General features: G+C 53.3%; 4 protein-coding genes and 2 non-coding genes across 6 annotated transcripts; 5 read left to right on the top strand and 1 right to left on the bottom strand.

Annotated features, from left to right (window-relative positions):
* Positions 1–81: 81 nt before the first annotated feature.
* Positions 82–733, top strand: SEBOX (SEBOX homeobox). The gene is made up of 2 exons (XM_074160918.1): positions 82–366; positions 494–733. Exons 1-2 carry the CDS (start codon positions 82–84, stop codon positions 731–733), a joined length of 525 nt encoding a protein of 174 aa, XP_074017019.1.
* Positions 734–1,729: 996 nt separating this feature from the next.
* Positions 1,730–4,520, bottom strand: VMA12 (vacuolar ATPase assembly factor VMA12). Its single transcript, XM_074160734.1, has 6 exons — positions 4,277–4,520; positions 4,127–4,200; positions 3,960–4,049; positions 2,717–2,753; positions 2,259–2,371; positions 1,730–2,172 (listed from the first exon to the last, which is right to left on the bottom strand). The coding sequence occupies exons 1-6, from the start codon at positions 4,446–4,448 to the stop codon at positions 2,077–2,079; spliced, it is 582 nt and encodes a 193-aa protein (XP_074016835.1). The 5' UTR covers positions 4,449–4,520; the 3' UTR covers positions 1,730–2,076.
* Positions 4,521–4,573: 53 nt separating this feature from the next.
* POLDIP2 (DNA polymerase delta interacting protein 2) lies at positions 4,574–14,813 on the top strand. Its single transcript, XM_074160612.1, has 11 exons — positions 4,574–4,773; positions 5,409–5,490; positions 6,193–6,290; positions 7,158–7,254; positions 7,736–7,811; positions 8,424–8,531; positions 8,772–8,908; positions 9,894–9,920; positions 10,106–10,231; positions 10,623–10,702; positions 12,277–14,813. The coding sequence occupies exons 1-11, from the start codon at positions 4,601–4,603 to the stop codon at positions 12,389–12,391; spliced, it is 1,119 nt and encodes a 372-aa protein (XP_074016713.1). The 5' UTR covers positions 4,574–4,600; the 3' UTR covers positions 12,392–14,813.
* A 205-nt stretch (positions 14,814–15,018) lies between these two features.
* On the top strand, positions 15,019–21,521 carry TSR1 (TSR1 ribosome maturation factor). Its single transcript, XM_074160437.1, has 15 exons — positions 15,019–15,154; positions 15,239–15,342; positions 15,629–15,845; positions 15,925–16,059; positions 16,604–17,031; positions 17,320–17,479; positions 17,806–17,966; positions 18,274–18,476; positions 18,913–19,075; positions 19,307–19,417; positions 19,752–19,884; positions 20,288–20,404; positions 20,700–20,840; positions 20,965–21,039; positions 21,137–21,521. The coding sequence occupies exons 1-15, from the start codon at positions 15,055–15,057 to the stop codon at positions 21,313–21,315; spliced, it is 2,427 nt and encodes an 808-aa protein (XP_074016538.1). The 5' UTR covers positions 15,019–15,054; the 3' UTR covers positions 21,316–21,521.
* LOC141473467 (small nucleolar RNA SNORD91 family) lies at positions 18,543–18,635 on the top strand. Its single transcript, XR_012463564.1, has one exon. It is a non-coding gene; the product is annotated as a small nucleolar RNA SNORD91 family (small nucleolar RNA).
* Positions 19,935–20,027, top strand: LOC141473468 (small nucleolar RNA SNORD91 family). The gene has a single exon (XR_012463565.1). It is a non-coding gene; the product is annotated as a small nucleolar RNA SNORD91 family (small nucleolar RNA).
* Positions 21,522–21,717: the final 196 nt, after the last annotated feature.

The following is a 21,717-nucleotide window of genomic DNA, read 5'->3' as shown; positions in this document are numbered from 1 at the left end:
GGCGGTCCCAGCCCGCCGTGGGGGGGCCCGGGGGGGATAAAAGCCGGGGCGGCGGCGGCGGGGCCGGGGGAGCCGGGCAGGATGAGCGCGGCCCCGGGCACCTCCCGCGCCCCCCAGCCGCTGCTCCGCTTCCCCGACGGGGCGGACGGACCGGGTGGCGGGCGGGCGGCGGCGGCGGCGGGGAGCCGTGTCCCGGGGCCGTGCCCCTGTCCCTGCCCGGGGGGGCCACGGAAACGGCGGCGGACCACCTTCAGCCGGGGGCAACTGTCGGAGCTGGAGCGGGCCTTCGCCGCCGTGCCCTACCCGGACATCGCCACCCGGGAGCGCCTGGCCGAGCTCACCCAGCTGCCCGAAGCCAAGATCCAGGTGAGCGCGGACGGGACCCCCCCATCTCTATCCCTTCGTTCCTCCCGGGACCCCCCCCCCCCTCCCTCCGCGGGGCCACCCCATCGGGCCAGTGTCTCACGGTGTCCCCTCCCCATGCCCGGCCCAGGTCTGGTTCCAGAACCGCCGTGCCCGCAGGATCCGCAACGCCAAACCGGAGCCACCGCCGCTGCCACCGTCAGGGGAGTGGGGTCCCCCCACGGCACCCCCCGATGACAGCACCCCGAGCCCGGACCCTGCTTTGCCTCCGCCTGGAGCCCACAGCCCCGCTCGGGGCCTCCCCACCTCGCTGGGCTCCATCTCCGACCTCATCTACAGCGCGGCCATCACCAACCTGGGCGAGCCGTAGCCATGACGAGGACCCCCCCCCCCAGCACCGAGGGCCCCCCTGGCACCGAGGCCCCCCCCACCAGCTTAGCGCCACGATTTCATTAGGGTGTGGAATTACTGCCGGTCCCAAAGGTCCTGAGGATGTCATCCAATATCCTAAATGCCGGTGCGGCCGTGGCGGGGGCAGCTCCCCATCAGCCCCCTAATACCGACTAATCTTTTGGAAAAAATACCTTAATCTGAGGCCGTATCCGCGGATGATTGTGGCGCGGCCGCCCCTAATCCGCAGGCACGTTTGCAGGTGCCGGCAGATCTCCCCCGTATCGGATATTAAAGCGTGTTTGCAGAGGGGCTTAGCTGCCATCAGAGCATTAATCACCGTGTCCGGCCCTGGCAGGTTGCCCACCCGGCAGGTGTCCGGGTCCACAGGGTCCGGCAGTGCCAGGCTCGGTGCCCCCCTCCCCACCGTGGGGCCGTGAGTGCACCGAGCTGGCTCCGCTCTCTGCTCTGTGGCGCCGGAGAAGCCCTCGGGTTGTGTGTTGAGGTGCGTCCCCTCCCTACCCACAGAAACTGGGCCCCCTTTGGCAGGGGAGGTAGAGCCACGCACCCCACGGCACGGGCAGCTATGGCTCGTGCTCCCCCCGCCCCGAGGCACCCACAGCTGTGGGTCAGGAGATGCCGTGGGGACACCGAGCTGCTGCAGATACCGCCGAGCTGGGTGCCAGCCCCAAGGTGGCTGCGCCGGACACCACTGTCCTCCTGAACTGGAGAGGGAAAGGGCTTGCCCCCCAAAAACGAGCTGGGTCGGGTGCTGCCATGTGGGTGACAAGGGAGTTACAGTCCCTGAAAGCGGGTGAGGGAGCGGGCGGGGGCAGCGAGGGCAGGAAAAGGGGGGGTTTTGGCAGGAGCGGGATGCGGGATGCAGAGGGAGAGGGAAGATTCACAGCTCCCTGTGGTGGTGTTTAGCTGTCAGGTCGATGTTCCGCGATAGCGACAGACGTCCCCGTCAGGCAGGAAGAAGTTCGCAAACGGGCAAGGTTATTTAATTCCAGAATAAAAGGACAGCAACTTCACAGGAGAACGGGAACGGCAGGAGCTAATGCCCCTCTCTGTGCTGGCGTGGTGAGAATCCACAGCTGTCCCCTCTTCTGCTCCACAGCTGTAGGATTTTTAATCCATGATTCATTTCAGGAACATTACGGAGCGGGAAGCAAAGGAGGAGGCCTGAGGAATGCAGCAGTTGTCCCGGTAACAGGAGCAGGTACAAACAGATGGTAGAAGAGAAAACTGCCCCAAATCAGTGACTCCTGGGGAGGTCAAAAGCCTCCAGCACAAGGCCACAGTTCACGGGGACGCATGTGACTATAGTTTCCCGAGGTCCCCTTCGAGGGTCCGCACCATCACATACAGCTCAGCCAAGCCAACCACCGAGGCCACAATTACCGCTGACAGGACGCGCTGGGGACACGAAAAGAGAGATAAAGTGACCCCGGCCGGCAACAGAGCACGCCCCAAGCGTGTCCCGAGGCCACAGGCTCACTCACCGCCGCCGTCTCTGCAAAGACGTACTGGCTGCCCAGGTACGTGCAGGCGAAGGCGGCCACCACGGTGACAATGAAGTTGAATATGGTGATGACAACAGCTTTAACAGAGCGAACTGGAGAGAAGGGGAAAAGACGATTGTTTTAAGGTAAGGCTCGGAGAGCTGGGCTGGGGACAAGCTGTAATCCTGCTACCGGAGTCTGCCGGTGGCTGCCTCATCTGGGCTACAGGAAGGATTCCCAGGAATACTTGAGGATTCACATGCTTTATGCCTCCAAAAATATTTATCAGAACGGCCAACAGGCTACTCCTTTACTGGAGGAACACTTTTGTGCATTAAAACCTGAGATGCTTGGAGAGGGAAGGGCTGTCTGATGTCAACAGCCAGCGATGCACTGGGTCCCGCGACTGACCTGTAGGTACACACGGCCAGGCATTAGCAGGACGGGCAGCCACTCACCTTGTCTCCCAAATTCGGCCAATGTCCCGTTCATCTGCTAAAAGAAGGGATGAAAACAACTTGTGATGGGTTGTATTTTAATGTTAACTGAATAATAAAAGCAACACCGATGCCCTGTGCTGTCTCTTAAGACTCAGAAGTTCAGAGAGCTGCCGGGGGGGGCCCTGGCAGCTCCACAGGGCCTGGGTTTCTCTGGGTTTATCTTTGTGGTCTGATTCAAAGACACTGAAAAGGGATCATTTCTAATCAAAGCACTTCCCAGTGTGTGAACGTTTCCTTGCAAGTAGGTTCTCTGCCACAGGTTTGTCTTTAATAGAAACACTAGAGGGTCTCGCCTTCATAGAATCATAGAATTATCTAGGTTGGAAGGGACCTTTAAGATCATCTAGTCCAACCATCAACTTAACTCTGATAAAACCCGTCACTAAACCATGTCACACCTTGTCACCTGTGTTCACACAGCTGGCCAGAACTACATGTTGTAGAGCTCTGCACGCTCTTTGTCCAAACGGACACAGTTACACAACATCAAACATCAGATACTGGGGGGGGAAGCAGGGAAGAACGTGATGAGAACGCAGATATGGGAACACTCCTCTGCTTCTCCCTTGTTTGAAAGGAACGCCGCTGTCATTACCATCCCTCTCTGCTTAAAACACTCCAGTTCATAGACGAAGCGGCCAAGTTTGACAGCAAAGCAGATCTTCTCACAAGAGTTAATGCAACTGGAAGATAAGTGCAGGGACTTAAATGCCCAGGGACACCAAGACAGGCTTGTTCCAACCGTCACCGTACCAAAAGATCTCACCTCTTCCTTGGAAAGAATGAATGCCCAAATATTCCCCTGTGTTTTCAGCTTTTACCTTGACATGAATGATCTCATTTTAAAACTATGATGAAAATGTAACAGTTCAGAAAAAGGCTGCACAGATGCTCCCAGTAAAACATTTACCATGGGCACTCTGTCTCACAGATCAAAATCCAAGATCTTTGGCGCTGTAAGCTGTTCCCAAACATCAGCATCTCTTCTATTTCACCATCCTGGATACCCTGTCCCACCTCTGCCCTCAACACCGCATTTGTTGTCCCCATGCAATTACAGCTTGCACTCCTCAAGTCCCGGCCCATATCCCCTCTGTACTGCACTCTATGGGGTAAATTTCCTTTGCTATCTGTCAGGTTGCTAACCGCCACGCTTTTGAGGAATGCATCCTGACAGCAGGCGATGCAGAAGATCTCTCACCTGGCCGGTGATGTTGCGGGTCATGCGTTGGTACTCCTCGTTGGCCAGCTTGGCCTTTATCCGCTCCAGCCGGGCCACCAGCTCGGGGTTCTGGGGGAAGGGCAGAGCCACTGTGAGGGCCGGAGGCCGCCACCATCTCCCGCGACCCGTACCCAGCCTTCACCTACCCGCGGTGGTACCGGCACCTCGGGGAAATCGATCTCGCTGCCTTCCAGGAGCTCGTGTAGGTAGAGCGGAGACCCTACGGATGGGGAACGGGACGGTTAACGGCCGCCCGGCCGGCCGCGGCTCGTCGCGCCAGGGGCGGCGCGGCCTACCTGCCTCCCGCAGCGCGGCGTGCAGCCTTCGCAGCAGGCTGAAGGGCACCACGGCGCCTTGGGAGGCCAGTGCCGCCTCCAGCTCGGCCCGCAGGTCGGCGGGCAGCTCCGCCAGCTCGCTGCCCTCCACCGCCTGCCGTAGCCGCCGCCCGGCCCGCACCGCCGACGCCATCTTGCCCGGCCGCCGTCGCCTAGGCGACACGGAGCGCCATAGAGAGCGCCGACGGGCTAGAGCGGCGCTGCCCGCCCCGCGGGGGCCGACGGGAAGCGGAGGGGGACGCGCGGTGCATTGTGGGCTGGCGGCGGGGTCGGCCCGGCCGCGGGATGTCGGGCTGCGCGGCGCGGCGGTACGTGGCGGCGGCGCTGGGCCGGTGCCGGGCCCGCGGGCTGCCCCTCTGGGAACCGACCCCCGCTCGCGGGCCGCGGCCCCTGAGTGCGGGGGGAGCCGCGGCCCTCCCGCCGCTGCTGCTGCCGCCGCGGCGGCACCTCTCGTCGCGGTGAGGCCTGCGGGGGGGGGCGTGTTGTTAGGGAGGGCAGGGCCCGGGACGGTTTGGGGGTGTCGAGGGGAGGGTTGGGGTGAGGAAGGGGGTTGTCAGGGGTTTGGGGGAGGCAGGCCGTGGGAGCCTGAAGGGAGGTGTTTGGGGGTGGGGATGCGGGGCTCTGAGGGGGTATTTGGGGGTGGGATGAGGAGAGGGGCTTTGAGGGGCTGTTTGGGGGTGACGTGGGGAACTCTGAGACTTGTTTGGGAAGGGAGTAGAGGCTCTGAAGTGGTGTTTGGGGTGGTTGGGGGGGCTGTTGAGGGAAAACCGTGGAGAAGTTGGGGAGCTGTTGGGGTGGCTGGGGAAGGGATATGGGAAAGGGGGGATTGGGCTAAAGAGGCAACTTGGCAAGGGAGTGTCCAGGGCAGGTGGGAAAGGGGGGGGTCAGCAAAAGGGTGGAGGGCAGGTAAGGGGGAGTGACTGGGCAGCCTTGCATGTAGTGGGGCTCTTGTGGGGGATGCGTGGTACCCGAGGGAGGTATGAGCTGGGGGGACCATGCCTGGCCAGCACCTGGGTCTCAGGTGCTATGTGCCCCCTGGCCTGGAGGCTGGTTCAGCCCCTGCACGCTCACCAAACTACCTCTCTGCTCCTAGAAACCGTCCAGAGGGCAAAGTGCTGGAGACTGTGGGGGTGTTTGAGGCACCGAAGCAGCACGGCAAATATGAGACGGGACAGGTAAGTGGTTCTGGGGAGCAGAGCTGACCCTGCAGGCTTGTTCCAAAGAGACCTGGATAGCCGAGTGACTTATCCATAAGGGGGCTGCTGTGCTGTAACAGAAGGCCAGAAGTTTCACAGTTCAGTGCTCCTTGTCTCTGCTGTGTCTGCAGTTTGTCAGTCATCTGACAGTAGCAAGTTGATAAGAATCTGCAGCATGACACAAACGTTCCTACAGTGGCATTTGCTCCGCTGGTTTTATTTAGGGGTTTTCTCCCTCCAGGAGCAAAAGAGGCAATAACTGAATTTGTGAAATAACAAACTAAACTTGTCACTTCTGCGCTTAGGACTTGCAGATCTGTTTCCGCGTTCCTGAGCGGTCTCTCTCATGCTGGTCTCCTTTCTGCACGTTTGCCATACTACTATTTTATTACTGGTTTAGTCATTCACTTTCATGGGATAGAGATGGCACGAATTTCTTCTCCCACCCCAGAGAGAAGAAATGTTTATGTTCCCTCTTTGTTCTGGGTTTGCACAGTGGTGATTCTCCTTGTATTCCCATCACACACATTCCTGGTCTTTGTAAATGTTTCTAGTTTTACCTCAGTTAGCAGATTTTTTTAAAATACTATTAGAAAAGGGCTTTTGGCTTCACGTTTTCTTTTGTATCTAAGTTGATTAAAGCTTGCTATTTATTCAAATGCAATTATTTGTTCCTTTTAGCTGTTTCTTCACAGTGTGTTTGGCTATCGAGGAATAGTCCTGTTTCCCTGGCAAGCCAGGCTTTATGATCGAGATGTGGCTTCTCCTGTCACAGAAAAGTAAGGATTTGTTCTGGTTTATATGTTGTTGTACTGTTACATTTGCATTTTTGTGGTGAGTTTCCTGGTTGGGGTAGTCCAGTTTAAGGAGGAAGATGATTTGGTTCTCTTTTGCATGAAGGTAGATTAGAACAGAGGTGCTTAAAGAAGAGATATTGCACGAGTATCAATTTTGTGTTAATTAGAGACACGATGGAAGTATGAAGGATGAGAGTGTGTGTGTGTGAAGGAAATAAAAATAAAAAAAAAAAACAAAACCCAAACAACAAACTATTCTTCTGGAGTCGTTTGTTATAAAAAAAACCCTCTTGTGTTGCTTTTTGAGTTAGGTGTAGGCTCCTGTGTTAAAATTGCAGGCTGCTTCTTCTGTGGATTGCCAGTGTCCTGGATTTGTCAGCTGCCCCTCCGCTTTCAACCCACCAGGTCAACTTCATCCTTCTTGTGGACTGAGTCACTGTTCAGTTCTCTCCCCTCTTCCATCCGTTTCCCCCTGGCCTGTGGTGGAAGTGTGCTAGGCGAGTGTGCACGTGGAGTTGGGAAGGAACAAGGAGTAAGCAGAGAGAGAACCAGAGGGCAGTAGAAATGCCCACCCCAGACAGGAGACTGGACCGAACAGGAAGAACTTCCGAGTTCTCTAAGAGCTGTTGTGCCTGTGACAGACACTATTGATTGTCATCTCGGCTCATGTGTCGTTGTGTGGGTGGCTGACATGAGTTTAATTTGGATGGAATTGAATGATTGCAGACTGTGAAATGTATTTTTAAAAAAGAAAAAAAATCAATCACTGTTTATGAATGTGCTTGGTCCTGGTAACAACAGTTTGCTGCCATCTTGCGCTTGAGCTCAGTGCTCTGCTTTTCTTTTTAGAAGCGAGAACGCGACAGGCCATGGTTCCAAAGAGGTCAAGGGCAAAACGCATACTTACTATCAGGTGCTAATAGATGCCCGGGATTGTCCGCATATAGTAAGTAACCAATAATCTTGTTATTGAAACTCAAATATCTTCTTCTATGCGAATGCTTTACATGAACAGGCACTGAAAGAAAATGGCTTTGATGGCTAACTTGTTTGTTTAGAATTTTAGGACAGATTTGTTCTTTAAGTTGTATTTTCCCTGAGAAAGATAATCTGGAATGTCATATGACTGTTCTCTGGGTCGTGTTTCCCCTTTCCAGCCTCCCTTCCTCATCCTGTTGGCATTCCTACTCTGTTGCACGCAGGTCATTATGAATAGGGCTTGCAGCACTGAAAATGTTCTTCAGTTGTTTGAGTGGAGAGTTAGTCTAGAGGAGTTAAAGGGAGAGATGTTCTGAGGCGAATTGGTTAATAAAATAAACATTTTACAGTAATGTTGTAATAAACACGCCTTAGAAACCACAACAGCGTGCCTAGAAACTGGCCCACAACAATCCACACAGAAAGACATAAACCTCCCTTTTTCTCAGTCCCAGAGATCACAGACGGAAGCAGTGACATTCCTGGCAAATCACGATGACAGCAGAGCCCTCTATGCCATACCAGGTGAGTAAAATACACCTTCAGCCTCTCTGGAGACGTGGACTGTCCTGAGGTGAGGTCAGAAGAGTCATTGACCGTCAACTTGTGCCAGTGAAGCAGCGGTACCTACAGGACGTTCCTGTAGTGGCTCCATCTGTGGTTTAGGGCCCTGCTAGAAACAACAGGATGACTAAAGTACATGGAGCCATGTTGGAGAGATGGAAGTTGGGCAGACTCTGTGACCAGATACAGGCCTGCTCACTCTGAGCTGTTGAGACGTGGATCCCATACACATACCCTTGTTGCATACGGGCTATTGTATTTTATTACTGGGGCAGCTAGATCTCTTCCTGTCCTGTGCATTTCCTGCCCAAAATCCTTTTGTGGCAGTGCAGTCATTTCCCAGGCAGTATGTATTTATCAGGGAAATCATTCTATGGAGAAGTCTCACGAGAAAATGCCTAGGAAGGGGTATTAGTGGCCTGTTTCGTCCGTTCTTGCTTGCAATCATGGTATTAGTTTGGCTTTTGCTGCCAAAGTCCTTTTCTTAACATCTTAGTACTGTGATCCATTTCTCTGCCAGGAGACTTCTGAGCTGCTCTTCAATGGAGAAGTTCAATGGCTTTTCTTTTTCAGGTTTAGATTATGTAAGCCATGAAGATATCCTTCCCTACAGCTCCACTGATCAAGTGCCCATCCAGCATGAGCTCTTTGAGAGGTTCCTCATGTACGACCAAACAAAAGGTAAGCTCTGGCTTCAGAGGGAAATCTTCAGAGCCAGATTCTTTTGAGGTATTTTATGACAAACAGCCAGAGCCCATCATCTTGGATGCAGCATAAAAATCCTGGTCTGGTTTGGGGTTTGTTACAGTAAAGCCTTCTTTAAGTAATTGTAACTATGTGAAAGGCGTTGCTTTGAGGGGAAAGCACTCCGGTTATGGTGTGCCTCTCCTCATAGTCTCTTTCATCTTTCCCTCCTCACAGTTCCACCTTTTGTAGCGAGGGACACACTGTGCGCATGGCAGGAGAAGAACCACCCCTGGCTGGAGCTCTCCGATGTGCACCGAGAAACTACAGAGAACATCCGTGTCACAGTCATCCCTTTCTATATGGGCATGAGGGTAAGTCTGTGTTGCATGTCGGTGTGTTAGTTCTGTCATCTCTTTAACTGGCGTGTTTTTTCTAAGACCAGTTTACTGACTGAAGGTACCTTTTGCTTACTGGAAAATGACTTTTTAATCGCAGTGTCATTGTCATTATGTTCAGCAGAGATATGAATGTGAAACTGTTTTGTCATACAGTTTTGGAGAATAGCTCCTGCAACTTGGCTTTTGCTTGTTATTTGTAGGACGGGAAATAACCCTGTACAGTTCTGCAGAAGTGTTAGCGAGATATTTAGGAAGGCTTGTGAATTGGTCTTCTACTGCCTCAGTCATGGATGGTGGCACCGAGGCCATCTGTCCTGCAATGACAGACATACCCTGCCCGCTGGTGAGGGTGCTGTGGGTGTCTGCCCGTTTCCTGGCTCAAATGTGGGTTAGAGGGTTTGGCTAAAGCCTTCTGGATTTAGCTGATAACCATGTGCTCTTCATAGTGTAAGAACTTCATGCAGACCATCTAGAATAATGAGGCTCCGATAGATTTCCCAGTGGGAGGGTTGGGAATTACCGCAGCGGTTTGATTTCTGAGTCCAGACAAGCACAGCTGCCGGGGAGCCTGCACCGTGGCCAGTGTGGATTTACAACTTCTGCGGAGCCCAACTGATGTTTGTCCTAACCCTGTCAGAAAAACAGGTGCCTGAAGGCAAGGAAACGGGTGTTTCTAGATCTGTAGAAAGTGCGTAACTAACATGGAGATCCAACCCTCCGTAGTCACGAGATCCTTGCAAATCTCCCACCTCATGATTACATGTCTAGAGCAGAGCCAGTGCCAGGCGGCAGCTGATGGACTGCTTCGGAGAGCAGCTGTCTCTGTGCTCATGTGAGTTGTCCGTGTCAATCTGGCATGGAGTGAGAGCCCCTGTGCTTGTGCTGCGCTGACAGCTGAAGAGGTTTTGGCGCTGAGCGTTGAAGGGCAGCTGCTAAAGTCTTTTGTTTCTCTTGACAGGAAGCCCAGAATTCCCATGTCTACTGGGTAAGTGCATTTTGTTTCACCAAGCAGCTAAAGGGAAGGAGTTTATTTGCTGTGGCATCATTGCTGTGTGATAAGCTCTGAGGGAGAGTAGCCCTTGCCTGGCAACTGTTTCCCAGTATCGGCTATGGGTTATCAACTCTTTGCAGCTGATTCTAGTTCTTGATAATGGTTTTTCTTCTGTCCAGTGGCGCTACTGTATTCGCTTGGAGAACCTTGACAGCGAAGTGGTACAACTCCGAGAACGGCACTGGAGGATATTTAGCTTGTCTGGCACCTTGGAAACGGTCAGGGGCCGCGGTGTTGTAGGAAGGGTAGGTATTGTGTAGCTTCTTTTGGGAAACGCAGCCCTTTGCTGGAGTCTTCTTGCTCAGGTTGATTTGCCAGTAAATTGCTTAGTGGGCAGTAGAAATAGATGGAATAGGAAACTGGCAATGAAAAAAATCACATGAGCTTTTCATCTGTTGTTAGTGTGCATGAACTGAAACTTCACACTGAGTATTAGAGAATGATCCTAAAAGACTGTTAATGGGAAAACTGGAATAGTACATGATTCTGGCACTACTCACTGGGGGAGTTGTTCGCCGTGTAGTTGGTAACGGTGCTTGGGTGTGGAGCTCTCTGTTTTTCTTCTTGCTGTATCAGTTTCCTGTTGATGCCTGTCTATGGGGAAATGTTAAGATCTGTTGCTTCTTGTCTTTTTAGGAGCCAGTTTTATCCAAAGAACAGCCAGCATTTCAGTACAGCAGTCACGTCTCCCTGCAGGCATCCAGTGGTCACATGTGGTAAGAAGTGGTTATTACTGCAGTAGTGATTTAGATATAGGACCCCACAGCGCTGAGCTGGGATGCGGTTTGCAGTCTGGAGTTATGGCTGAAAGGTGGGTGGAAGTGGACTGGACCAGAAATAATTGATAGTTGAAATTTTTATGAGCTTCTCTGTAGCAGTATCCCAATTAGGGCTAAGAAGATCTGTTGTTTCTCTGCACCAAGAGAGGTTCCAGCCTAATTTATCCTCCTTTTCTGGTCTGTGCTAGACTGGATTTGGAAAGACACAAAGCACTTCTCTGTTGTCTTCTGCTGTACTCAGTTTCTGTCCCTTTCAGTCCTTGGTGCAAGAGGCAAGGCTTCGTGCTGGTGTTTCCCTGGGCAGCAGGGATGTGTAGACCAATATCCTGTCTCTTTGCAGAGGACTGGGCTTTGACTCAGTCCCCGAGTGAAGCTGTCCAGTTCTGTGTCCACAAGGAATTGGTGCATGGGGTTATTCCTAGGTAAGGCCTTCAGTCTAACTGGTGTTCAGGGTCCCCTCTGCTGTAAGTGCAGGTAGGAAGGTGTTCAGCTGAGTTGTTCTTTTCCTGTGCTGCAGGGTTGAAGCAGTTTCTCTCTGGGGAAACCCCATTTCAGCTGGGTTAGCACATTTAGTGTCTCCTCTGTGTGGACAAGAAATGCACAGCCACCTCTTGCCTTCTCTACAACAGGTTTCTCTGGCTTGCATTTTTTTAAGTAAATCTCTTTCAGAGTTAAGCTGCCTTGGAACTGCCTTTGAGTTGGGAAAAGCAAGAGAGCAGGTCTTTGCCTATAGGATACACCCTTGTTTGCCATGTTAAGCATTTTGAATTGCCTGAATGCGTGCCCCGGGGAGTAAAACCAGATTGTTTAGTAGTTTCTCCCTCTCTGCCTGCATCCTGAAGAAAAGGAGACAAAGGTTCTGCAGCTCAGAAGCTGTTCAGTTTGGCTTCTGGTGTTCGATTGTGTCCCCTCCTTCACGAGAACCTGTTAATTTATCTCACTGATCCTCTTGCCCATGTCACGTTCTACAGAACAGTCACCTGTAGTTCAGGGCAATAAACACATTCTTTGTTTGTACAAGGACAGGCAGATTCAGTTCTGAAATGCCCTTTCTGAAATGCAGAGCAGAAGCTATACCAAATTACAGCTGCGAAGGGATTTCCTATTGTTGCAGGCTTCTTACCCAGTGGAGTTTCTGCCAAGAAATAGGAATCTTGAATTCACGTGTAATCAGTTTGTAAAAATAGCTCAGATGGTTGTGTCTCCTGCGGGGTGGGAGTTAGGTAAACACTGCCGCAGATGCAGTGGAGTGCGCTTACCTCCCGGAGGCTCCAATCATGAGAGCTTTATTCAGGAAATGTATATTAGAGATGTGATGCAAACTGCAGAGGAGTCTTCCAATAAATGAGTCATCTTGGCAGGCAGATGTCCTTGCTGCGGAACCGGTGTCCTGCTGATGGACCGGCTTCGCAAACGCAGCCCCAGGAAGAGCTCATGTCTTGCCTTCTTGCTGGTAATTCCTAGCTGTGTTTGTCCCTGGCCTCAGTGTGATCTCTGCCATTATTTTGCAGGGGTACTTTTCGATTTGAGAGGCCTGATGGCTCCCACTTTGATGTCCGAATCCCACCCTTTTCTCTGGAAAGCAACAAAGATGAGAAGACCCCCCCTTCCGGCCTTCACTGGTAGAGCAGACCGAGTGCCGAGACCCACAGAGACCTGTGTGTGTGGTAGACCTTTTTTTGCCTCCCCATTATGCTGCAGCCAAGAACACGGAGCTTTTAAACATTTTAAACCATTTTTGTTTTAACTGTTGTCTAACGGGGAGGCTTTTTTGAACTTTAATACTGGCTCTCTCAGGCTGCTTGTAAACATAAGCTGTGTTACAGTTAACCCTCCCCTCTGTGGCACCTGCTGGGGTTGGAGCTGGGGGACGTAGATCTGTGCTGCCGCAGAAGACTTGGCCCCCTCAGCAGGCCTGGACCCTTTCCAATGTGTTGTGAATTCTCTGCAATGTGAGGTTTCTCTAATAAACTGGCCCTTCCAGTTGCAACCAGTCTTCCTTTATAAACCGAGGTCTAGGCTTTGCATCCAGCCTGCCCCCTGGCTTGTTGCTCCCCCCCTCGCCCATGTGCAAAGCGGAGTCAGCCCAGACTTTTTGCCTCTTCAGGAGGCAGCAGTGAGGCTGTTTTAGGGAGCAGGAACAGGAGCTCGGCCTTCCTGCAATGCAGCTGCTTTCTGGGATGTAGCCGGTGCGTGGTGGAGCAGCATGTGAGCTCCACTCCTCGCTGCGCAGCTTGTCCAGGCTGCGCGCTGGAGCGACACATAGCCCTTTTTCTCAGAGAAGAGAGGGCAGAGCTGGGGAAGGGGGGTTGGCAGGTGACGCTGAGCAACCTGCCACGGTGTGTTGTGTGTGTATAGAGCACCAGGCTGTGCGTTGTGATCGTAGAGGAGAGCTGAAGGGGGCCCTCCCCACGCAAGGGCTTGCCTTGCTGCAGGAGTGCGTGTCCCAGCTGCTGGAGGATGCTTCACCGCTCACACTGCGGCTGTAACCAAATTTCCTTGGTAGTTTCTGCTTTGGCAGGAAGAGCTTGTTTTAACCTGCAGTGCTGTTGGCTACAGCGAGGTAGTGCTTGGCTTTCTGCTCCTGCTTGCTGGACTCGGTGGGTTGTGATTTTATGGGGTTTTTTTGGTAGTCTGTGCAGAGGGAGGTCCCTGCAGAGCCACCCAGATCAATTAAACAGCTGTAAGCTTACAACGTGTGGATTTGTGGGAATTTTGCTTTTACACTTGAAGGGCCTGCTCCACAGTGTAAATCAGGCGTTAGCTCTTTTTACAAGCTGGAGCAGCTCTCGGCAGCTCTCGGCAGCTCTGAGGATTGCAGAGATCTGGAGAGACATCGGCCTCCGTGGTGGGACCCTTCTGGCTGTCTCTGGGTTTCCAGACTTCTGGGTGACTCGCGGGGGCAGAGGTAGTTGGCTTTGTGATAGCAACTCTAGGCAGAAAGTTTCAAACCTTGCTCCTTTCCCTCGTCTTGTTTAAATGACAAGGTCTAACTAACTCACAGGAGTGTTGTTTTTCTTGATTTAGAAGTATCCTACTTACCCTCTTTTCCCCCAAGTCCTCTCTGAGCAGGCTCTTCCCATTTGGCTCTGCAAGGCAGTGCTGTGTCAGTGCTATGAGCCGTCTCAGCCTTTGGAAACAACAGCGGGAGAGGCTGACGCGCTGTCCTGCAGCCAGTGGATACCAGCATAGAGAGACTTAATTACTGTTCCTTAAACAGTGTGTATCTGTCACGAGTCTCTTAATTTTGTCTTCCTTCCTGTCAGGTAGGACGTGCAATCTACATTGCTTTTAGAGTTTGAAAGGTTGACGTAGCCAGCCTGCTTTTAGGGGTAGAAAAGGATCTGTAAAGAACAGCCCACAGCAGATGACCCCACGCTGCCGCTGTCATGCCGGTTTCTTCTCAGGAGGAAAAAGGGGGGGATGACGCCTCGAGTTCAGGGGAAGCAGGATCCTGCAGGAATGTGCTGTTGCCCTCCTGTGCAGTTGCTCAGTGGGGATCAGAGTAGCAGCTGCCCTGCCCTTGGGTTACACACTTCAGCTTTACTGGCAATTGTGACACCACTGTAAATGTTTAACCCTCTTGCTGGCCAGTTGGTGTTTCTGGGGTGCTGTGGACCTAACGCTTCCAGTAACAAGCAGAGTTATTTTCCTGAGCGACAGCATGGTCTTGGAGGCGGGGGTGTTTGGTGTGACGTGCCACCAGGTCCTGGAGGCGGGGGTGTTTGGTGTGACGTGCCACCAGGCAGGGTAGGGCTGAGCCCAGGAACAGACGTTCTGGGCTGGAGAACGGATTGGCAAGAACCGAGGTGACCAGCGCTGCCGGTAACAAACGGGGCTGGAATGTTTCCACTCCATCACTCTTTGTGGAGGAGGGGGGGGGCCCTGGACCGGGCCCAGGGCTCGGGGGTGGCCTTTCCTCAACTGCTGCTTTCCGTAGGGCTGTTTGCAGAGCTCGGGCGAGCCCTCTCTCCGCGGGCGGGTGGCTTTCCTCTCTTGTGTAAATACCTGTACAAAGAACTAATGAATAAAGCGCTGAAGGAACGGCTGTCGCTCCTGCCTCTCATTACCCCCCTGCACCCGCCTCCCTCACTGGGGCTGGTCCCGGCCCCTCAGCGCCGCTTTCCCGCCCTCCCCGCGGGGCCGGGCCCGCCGCTCCTCCTTCTGGGCGGGCAAGGCCAAAGCAGCTCCGCCATCCCCCTTCCCTCACGCCGCCATCTTAGTCTGTGCGGAGCCCTGCGTGCGTCGCGGCGCCGGAAGTGACGTGCCGGAAGCGGCGAGGAGGCAGCATGGTGGCGGCGGGCGCCCACCGGCCCGGGCCGCTGAAGCAGCAGAACAAAGCGCACAAGGGCGGGAAGCACAGCGGGTCGTCGCAGCGCCGTGCTGGAGGTGAGGCGGGGCGGGACCGGCCCAGCCGCCTTCCCCGCCGGCCCTGCGCGCCGCGGCCCGCCTGACCGCTCTCTCCCCCCGCAGGCCGCGTTTCCGTCAAGGCCCAGCCCCGCCGGCGGATCCGCGACCTCAGCAGGGTGGACCGGAGGCACCAGGCGCTGCAGCTTCGCCGGCAGCGCAAGGAGGCGGTGAGGGCCCTGGGGGAACCGCGCCGGTTCGGGTGTTTGCGAGTGGGGTGCGGGAACGGGGCCGGTGCGTGTCTGTGGGGATGGGCCACGTTGGGTCTTTACGGGAGACTCAGGAGCTGGACCAGGGAGAGGAATGAGCGCCTGGGTCTGTTCAGTGTAGGTCAAGCGGAACATTACTGTGTCAAGCGGGTTCGAGTTGAGCAATGGAGGGATCCGGTATTGATCGGGGGGGTAGGATAGGAACTGGATTGGGGCCGGGGTTCACCCTCTGCAGTTGTGCCCGCAGGTGCTGGCAGAGAAGCGGAGCTTGGGCAGCAGGGATGGGCCCCCACACCTCGTGGTTCTGGTGCCGCTGCACAGCAGGGCTGCAGCCCATGACACCCTCCACTTGCTGCAGAGCCAGGACTCTGCTGTTGTCCGTGTCGATGAGGGAAGAGCTGGTGGCTTTGCGCTTCTCTGTCCCCGTCTCAAGCAGCGTTGGCGCTTCATGACAGCACAGGCAGGTGAGGAAATGCTATTGTTGATGTCATTCTTGGCTCTGTACCTTTGGCAGCCTCAGTAATGGAGGTGTTTTGTGTGCAGGAGACCTTCATGCTGTCCTAGACCTAGCAAAGGTCGCCGACTCCCTCCTATTCATCCTGGATCCTGCAGATGGCTGGGACAGCGCAGGGGAGTACTGCCTCTCCTGCCTCTTCGCGCAGGGGCTGCCCAGTTACGGTGAGTGAGTGAGAAATATTAAGGGCTTTTAGTGGGATATAGGTCAAGAGGGTGCTTGATGGGGATTTTCTGTTGAAGTAATTAAAAACTCTATGTGTTAATAGGTAATCATAGGTCTTTGCTCTGTTTCTGAGCGTAGATCAGTCGAGTGAACGCCGTTGTCATGCTCCCTTGTTGTGTTACTACCCTGGTAGGGGAGTGCTGGACATAAAAGGGGTATTCTAGGCTTAGACTTCTGGGTGCGTGGTGGTTCTTAGCGTTGTAGCAGTTACTCAGGTGAGCAGAGCAAAGGGATTCAGATACTGGGGTCAGTTCCTGGGTCTTATCTCCATGGTCTCATTTAGTCTCAAAATCTTACCTCTAAATACAGATTTTTCTGTCCTGATTGTTCTTTTGAATGGGTGAAACTGCCTTTGTGACTTGGGGTGTGGATCTATTGCTTGGTTATTTGGGTTACTGGTATCTGAGTTTGTTTTAATGCTTAGCAAAAGGTGTATCAGAACAGGTTCTGATCCTGAGCTCTGTTCTGTGCCCTGCTTGGTAGCTCTTGCTGTCCCAGGGGGCGCTGACTTGCCACCTAAGAAGCGAATAGATGCCAGGAAGAAACTGGCCAAAGCCATTGAGAAGCGCTTTCCGGAGGCCAAGCTCTTTCCGCTGAACACGGAGCAGGAGTCCTCGCTGCTGCTGCGGCACCTCGCCACCCAGAAGCAGCGGCATCTCGCTTTTCGGGATAGACGGGCTCACCTGCTCGCTTACGCTGCTGAGTTTGTACCCGGTCAGGAGAGCGACCTGGTTGGGACCTTAAAGGTGTCCGGCTTTGTCCGGGGACAGACCCTGGACGTGAACAGCCTGGTGCATATTGTGGGGTATGGAGACTTCCACATGACCCAGGTGGATGCGCCCCCTGATCCCCTCTCTTTGAACCCCCGAGTGGTTAAAGGACAGAAGAGGAGTCAGGACATGGAGATACAGGTGCGTTGGGAGGTCAGGGCTTTGCTGGTCCTGTTAGAACATGATGTTTCTAAACTTTTATCGGGAAAATACAACTGGGTGTATGTGGTTAAGGGGAGGCAAAGGGAGTTTTATCAAGAGCCAGCAGGGCTGTGTTCTGCTACTGAGCTGAGATTCCCTACACGTGGCATTTAACAAACGTTATATCACAGCGTTACAAACATGATACTTAAGGGAGTTTCACTTCAGACAGATTGCTAGCTGGAGTTAGGTGTATTTACAGCTGGGAATTCTGCTCTTGCCCTTCAGGATGACTCTGTAAACGGTACTGATGAGATGGAGGAAGATGTTAAGGTCCTGATGAAGGCAGATCCAAACAAGCAAGAGTCTTTGCAGTCAGAAGTGGTTCCTGATCCTATGGAAGGGGAGCAGACGTGGCCTACTGAAGAAGAACTCCAAGAAGCAGAGGGTGAGTAGCAGCAATACTTCTGTACCTTTTTCTTGTCCCTGTTAAAGTGGGTTGTTAGAAACCCTCTGTCAGTGGGATGGCTATGAAGAAGCGTGCTAGTTGGGAGCCCAGGACTTCCATTCCTAGTCCCGTCACCTGGTTAGCAGACAGCGTGGTTTGCCTGGCACGTGGCAGAATTACGTTTTAGCTGCCTTTTCTGCGCCCTGACAAATTCTGTGCTGGAAAACTGATTCTGGTCTAGAGCTGATCTTGGCTCTTCTGGTGTAAATGTTGCTGAGGGAAAGGAGAATGGTTCCTGTATTAACTATTGGTGGGAAATCCTACAGCTTCTCTGAAGGCAAACAGGAAGGTGGTGAAGGTCCCCAAAGGCACATCCAAGTACCAGGCTGCCTGGATTGTGGATGATGAAGAAGAGGGCAATCAGGAAGATGATGATGATGAAGATGATGACATCGATGATGATATGATGGAAGAGGCAGTTTCCCAGGTAATTCCAAGAGCTCATACTGCAGGTGACCTCCATGGCGTTACTGTGTATACTAGGACAATCCTGTCCTTCCGGCTTGCTCCATGCAAGAGCACAACACAGAGCCAGGACTTGCCTGGATTTCCATTGTTAAATCTCTTCCATGTGTTATGTTGCTTCTTTGGCCTGTTAGATACCGAAGTGAGGCCCTGTGGTGTAGCTTGGCTCACAATTCACACAGTGCGCGTACACGCAGAGTTTGCAGAGCTGCAGGGACATGGACAGAGAGCACATGTGCTCACAGGCTCTGTGCTGTCCTCTGTGTCAGGAGGGGGAAAGCAGTGAGGAGGAAGAGGAACCTGCAGAGGAGGAATGTGAGACCATGACCGTTTCTGAGTGCTTGCGGGATGACCAGTATGATGAGAAAGTGGAGGAAGATGAAGAGATGCTGGAGAGATACAAACAGGAGAGAATGGATGAAATGTTTCCGGATGAGGTGGACACGCCACGTGATGTACCTGCTAGAGTCCGGTAAGAAACAGGATGCTTTGGGAGAGGAGCTGGAAGGCACCCTTCTGTCTGGTTTTGTGAGATAGGACAGGAAGCCTATGATGTCTTAGCCGTGGTGTCTGAACCTGGCTGAAGGACTCTTCTGAAGACACATCTTTAGGCTCTGAGGCTTCCAAGGGAGGCAGTGGGTGGCCTGGGCAGCTCTGGGTGGCAGGGGGAGCTGGGTCCTGACCTGGGAAAGGGAGGAGGATGGCAGAGCCCTGATGCAAGGGCAGGTTGTTTGGGGACTTGGCTGCTGTTTCCAGTGTTCTCTGCGCTAAGATCTTTTCTGAGGGCTAATGTTTGCTTTGCTCCCTTTGCCCTCTCTGAAGATGTGTGTCCCTGCAGATCACAGAAGGTGCTGGCCACACACCTTGATTGGTGAAGTAGTTTGTCATTTCTGTTATCTGTCCTTTAGGTTCCAGAAGTACAGGGGGCTGAAGAGCTTCCGGACTTCTCCATGGGACCCCAAAGAGAATCTCCCAAGGGATTATGCCAGGATTTTCCAGTTCCAGGACTTCTCCCGGACCAGAAAGCACATCTTCCGGCAAATAGAGAAAGAGGAGACTGAAGGAGCCTTGGTAGCACCCTTTTCTCTTGCTGTTCTTTTCCCCTACTGTGTTCCCTTACTGCCAGTAGGAAAGACTTTTCAGGGAGGTGGCTGGTGGATCTTTTTAGCCAGCTGGTTCTTAGCATGAAGTCATGAGTTCAGATGATACCATTCTCCTGGACTCCCTCTCTAATCCAGGCAGATGTTACTTCTGATGCTTTTCTGTTGACACAGGCATTCACAACTGATCCTCTCTTGGCAGGTTGGCTGGTACGTTACACTTCACGTCTCCAATGTCCCTGTCTCAGTGATGGAGAGCTTCAAAGAAGGGAAGCCCCTAATCCTGTTCTCGCTGCTTCCCCACGAACAAAAGGTAACCAAGTATGGCCCTGCTAATAGCTCGTAGGTGTGCAACTCCTTGTCTGATTCCTTCAGGTTGCATGGGTTGGAGAGCTTCTGGCTGCAGAGGGTTTGGGCTGAAATCTCCCCTAGGTTTCAAAGTAGGACCTTCCCTTGGGTCAGAGCAGGCTGAAGCTGCCAGGGGTGTTTAGGCTGAGCCTGGGTGAGGTGTCCGCAGTGGTGATCAGCAGCTTTCAGGGAAGCCACTGTCGAGGGCTTTGTCCTTGCCTCAGTGTCCCATGCTTTCTGCTGTGGCCACCATTTGCCAGCCCTGCTGTCGCCGCTTCACAGTGCTGTCTCTCCTGCAGATGTCAGTGTTGAATTTCCTGGTGCGGCGGCATCCGAGCAACAGTGAGCCAGTGAAGGCAAAGGAGGAGCTGATCTTTCATTGTGGGTTCAGGCGCTTCCGGGCATCCCCCCTGTTCTCCCAGCACACCTCAGGTTTGTGAGGGACCGGTGGGGTGCCAGGAGGTTGGGCTGGGGTTTCTAGGGCAGGAAGCCTGTGATGTCTTAGCCGTGGTGTCTGAACCTGGCTGAAGGACTCTTCTGAAGATTCACTCCTAGGCTCTGAGGCTTCCGGAGGAGGCACTAGATGGTGGGGAGTGGAAGGGCTTGGGCAAGGTGGCTCACTGGTCCAGGCAAGGTGGTGGCAGGCTCCACACCTGGTAGCTCTGAGGATCGCCTTCATTCTCAGATAGTCTGTGCCAGCAGAGGAGGGGTGTTTGTCACCTGTTTTCCTAAAGCACAAAAGCCTGTTAGCCAGGGAAGAATGGGCTCAACAGGAGGTCCCAAAGCTCCGAGGACTGCTGTTGGCCTGAACCTGATCATTGCTGTTCTGTCCTAGCTGATAAGCATAAGCTGGAGCGTTTCCTGCGCCCGGACGCTGCCCTGGTGGTGACTGTTTACGCTCCCATCACTTTCCCTCCTGCCTCGGTGCTTCTTTTTAAACAGAGAAGTAATGGTAAGTTGGTAAGTGCAGAGGAAGTGGTGTCTGGTAAAGAAATATTAGCAGGCTGTTCCCATGCCCCACTTAAAAGTGCATCTATCCAGAAAGTGTGGCTTGAAAAAGCTGTCCCCTTCACGCTATTTGAGATTATTGCATTTCCATCCCGAATATCACTGGCACCTTTGTCTGTCCCTGCTGTGGGGTTGCCCTGGGCCTGGAACCATTTGGGGAAGGGGGTTGTGGTGGGGCAGAGGTGATGGAGGCACCTTCTGTGTTGCTGCCCTAGTGCATTAGTGACTCTTCCTTGCAGGAATGCATGACCTCATTGCCACGGGTTCTCTGCTCTCTGTGGACCCAGACAGAATCGTCATCAAGCGGCTGGTGCTCAGTGGCCACCCTTTCAAGATCTTTACCAAGACGGCTGTCGTGCGATACATGTTCTTTAGCAGAGGTACAGCCCGTCTCTGTGCGGTGGGAAAAGGGGATGGGGAAGCTGAGCTCCTGCCCTTGGGAAAGCGGTTGTGTTGGTGCAGCAAAGCCTGTTTCTTACCTGTCTTTCATGTTCTGATCTCCAGAGGATGTGATGTGGTTTAAGCCAGTGGAGCTGAGGACAAAGTGGGGTCGTAGAGGACACATCAAGGAGCCATTAGGTAGGTTTGGTCCTGTGTTTATCTCTGCCATGTTGGGCAGGATGTGGTCCTCCTGGGCAGGAGAGACAGCTAATGGCCTGTTCTGCTTTCTGCTTAGGGACCCATGGTCACATGAAGTGCCACTTCGATGGACAGCTAAAGTCCCAGGACACGGTGCTGCTAAACCTCTATAAGCGCGTTTTTCCTAAATGGACTTTTGACCCCCATGTTCCAGAGCCTGTGCCGTGGGTGAGGAATGAGAGCGCGCTGCCGGTGCAGGAGGTGGAAATGGAATAAGTCTCCAGCGTGGCTGATGCAGTTTGTGCCTTAGCTCCCCGGATGCTGTTCTCAGCCACTGCACAGCGAGGACAGCACTGATGTCTCGGACGTGTTACTGCTGGGGTCTGTACAGGGGCGGCTGTCTCAACAGCTGCTGCTCAGGTACCAGCTACAGCTATTTATTTTAATGGAAAATGTTTTAAAAAAACATCTAAGTGCCTGTGTCTTGGTGGTGTCTGGATGTGGAGGCCAAACAGGGAGGCTGTGTGCACCCCTTCTGTCGTGAACCCCTTGGCCCACTGGGGCTGGTGTCTTTTCCTTGTGCCCTGCCATAGCGGTGAGGGTTTTGCTGCATCAAGGGTAGAAGTTTGCTGGAAGTTAGTGGTGACGCTGAGAAAGAAAGGTGAAGTAGCAGCTCGG

The sequence above is a fragment of the Numenius arquata genome, chromosome 18 (assembly GCF_964106895.1).
Source record: "Numenius arquata chromosome 18, bNumArq3.hap1.1, whole genome shotgun sequence".
Classification (NCBI taxonomy): domain Eukaryota; kingdom Metazoa; phylum Chordata; class Aves; order Charadriiformes; family Scolopacidae; genus Numenius; species Numenius arquata.
Note: the sequence above shows the minus strand (reverse complement) of the source record. Positions and strands in the feature narration are given on the sequence as shown.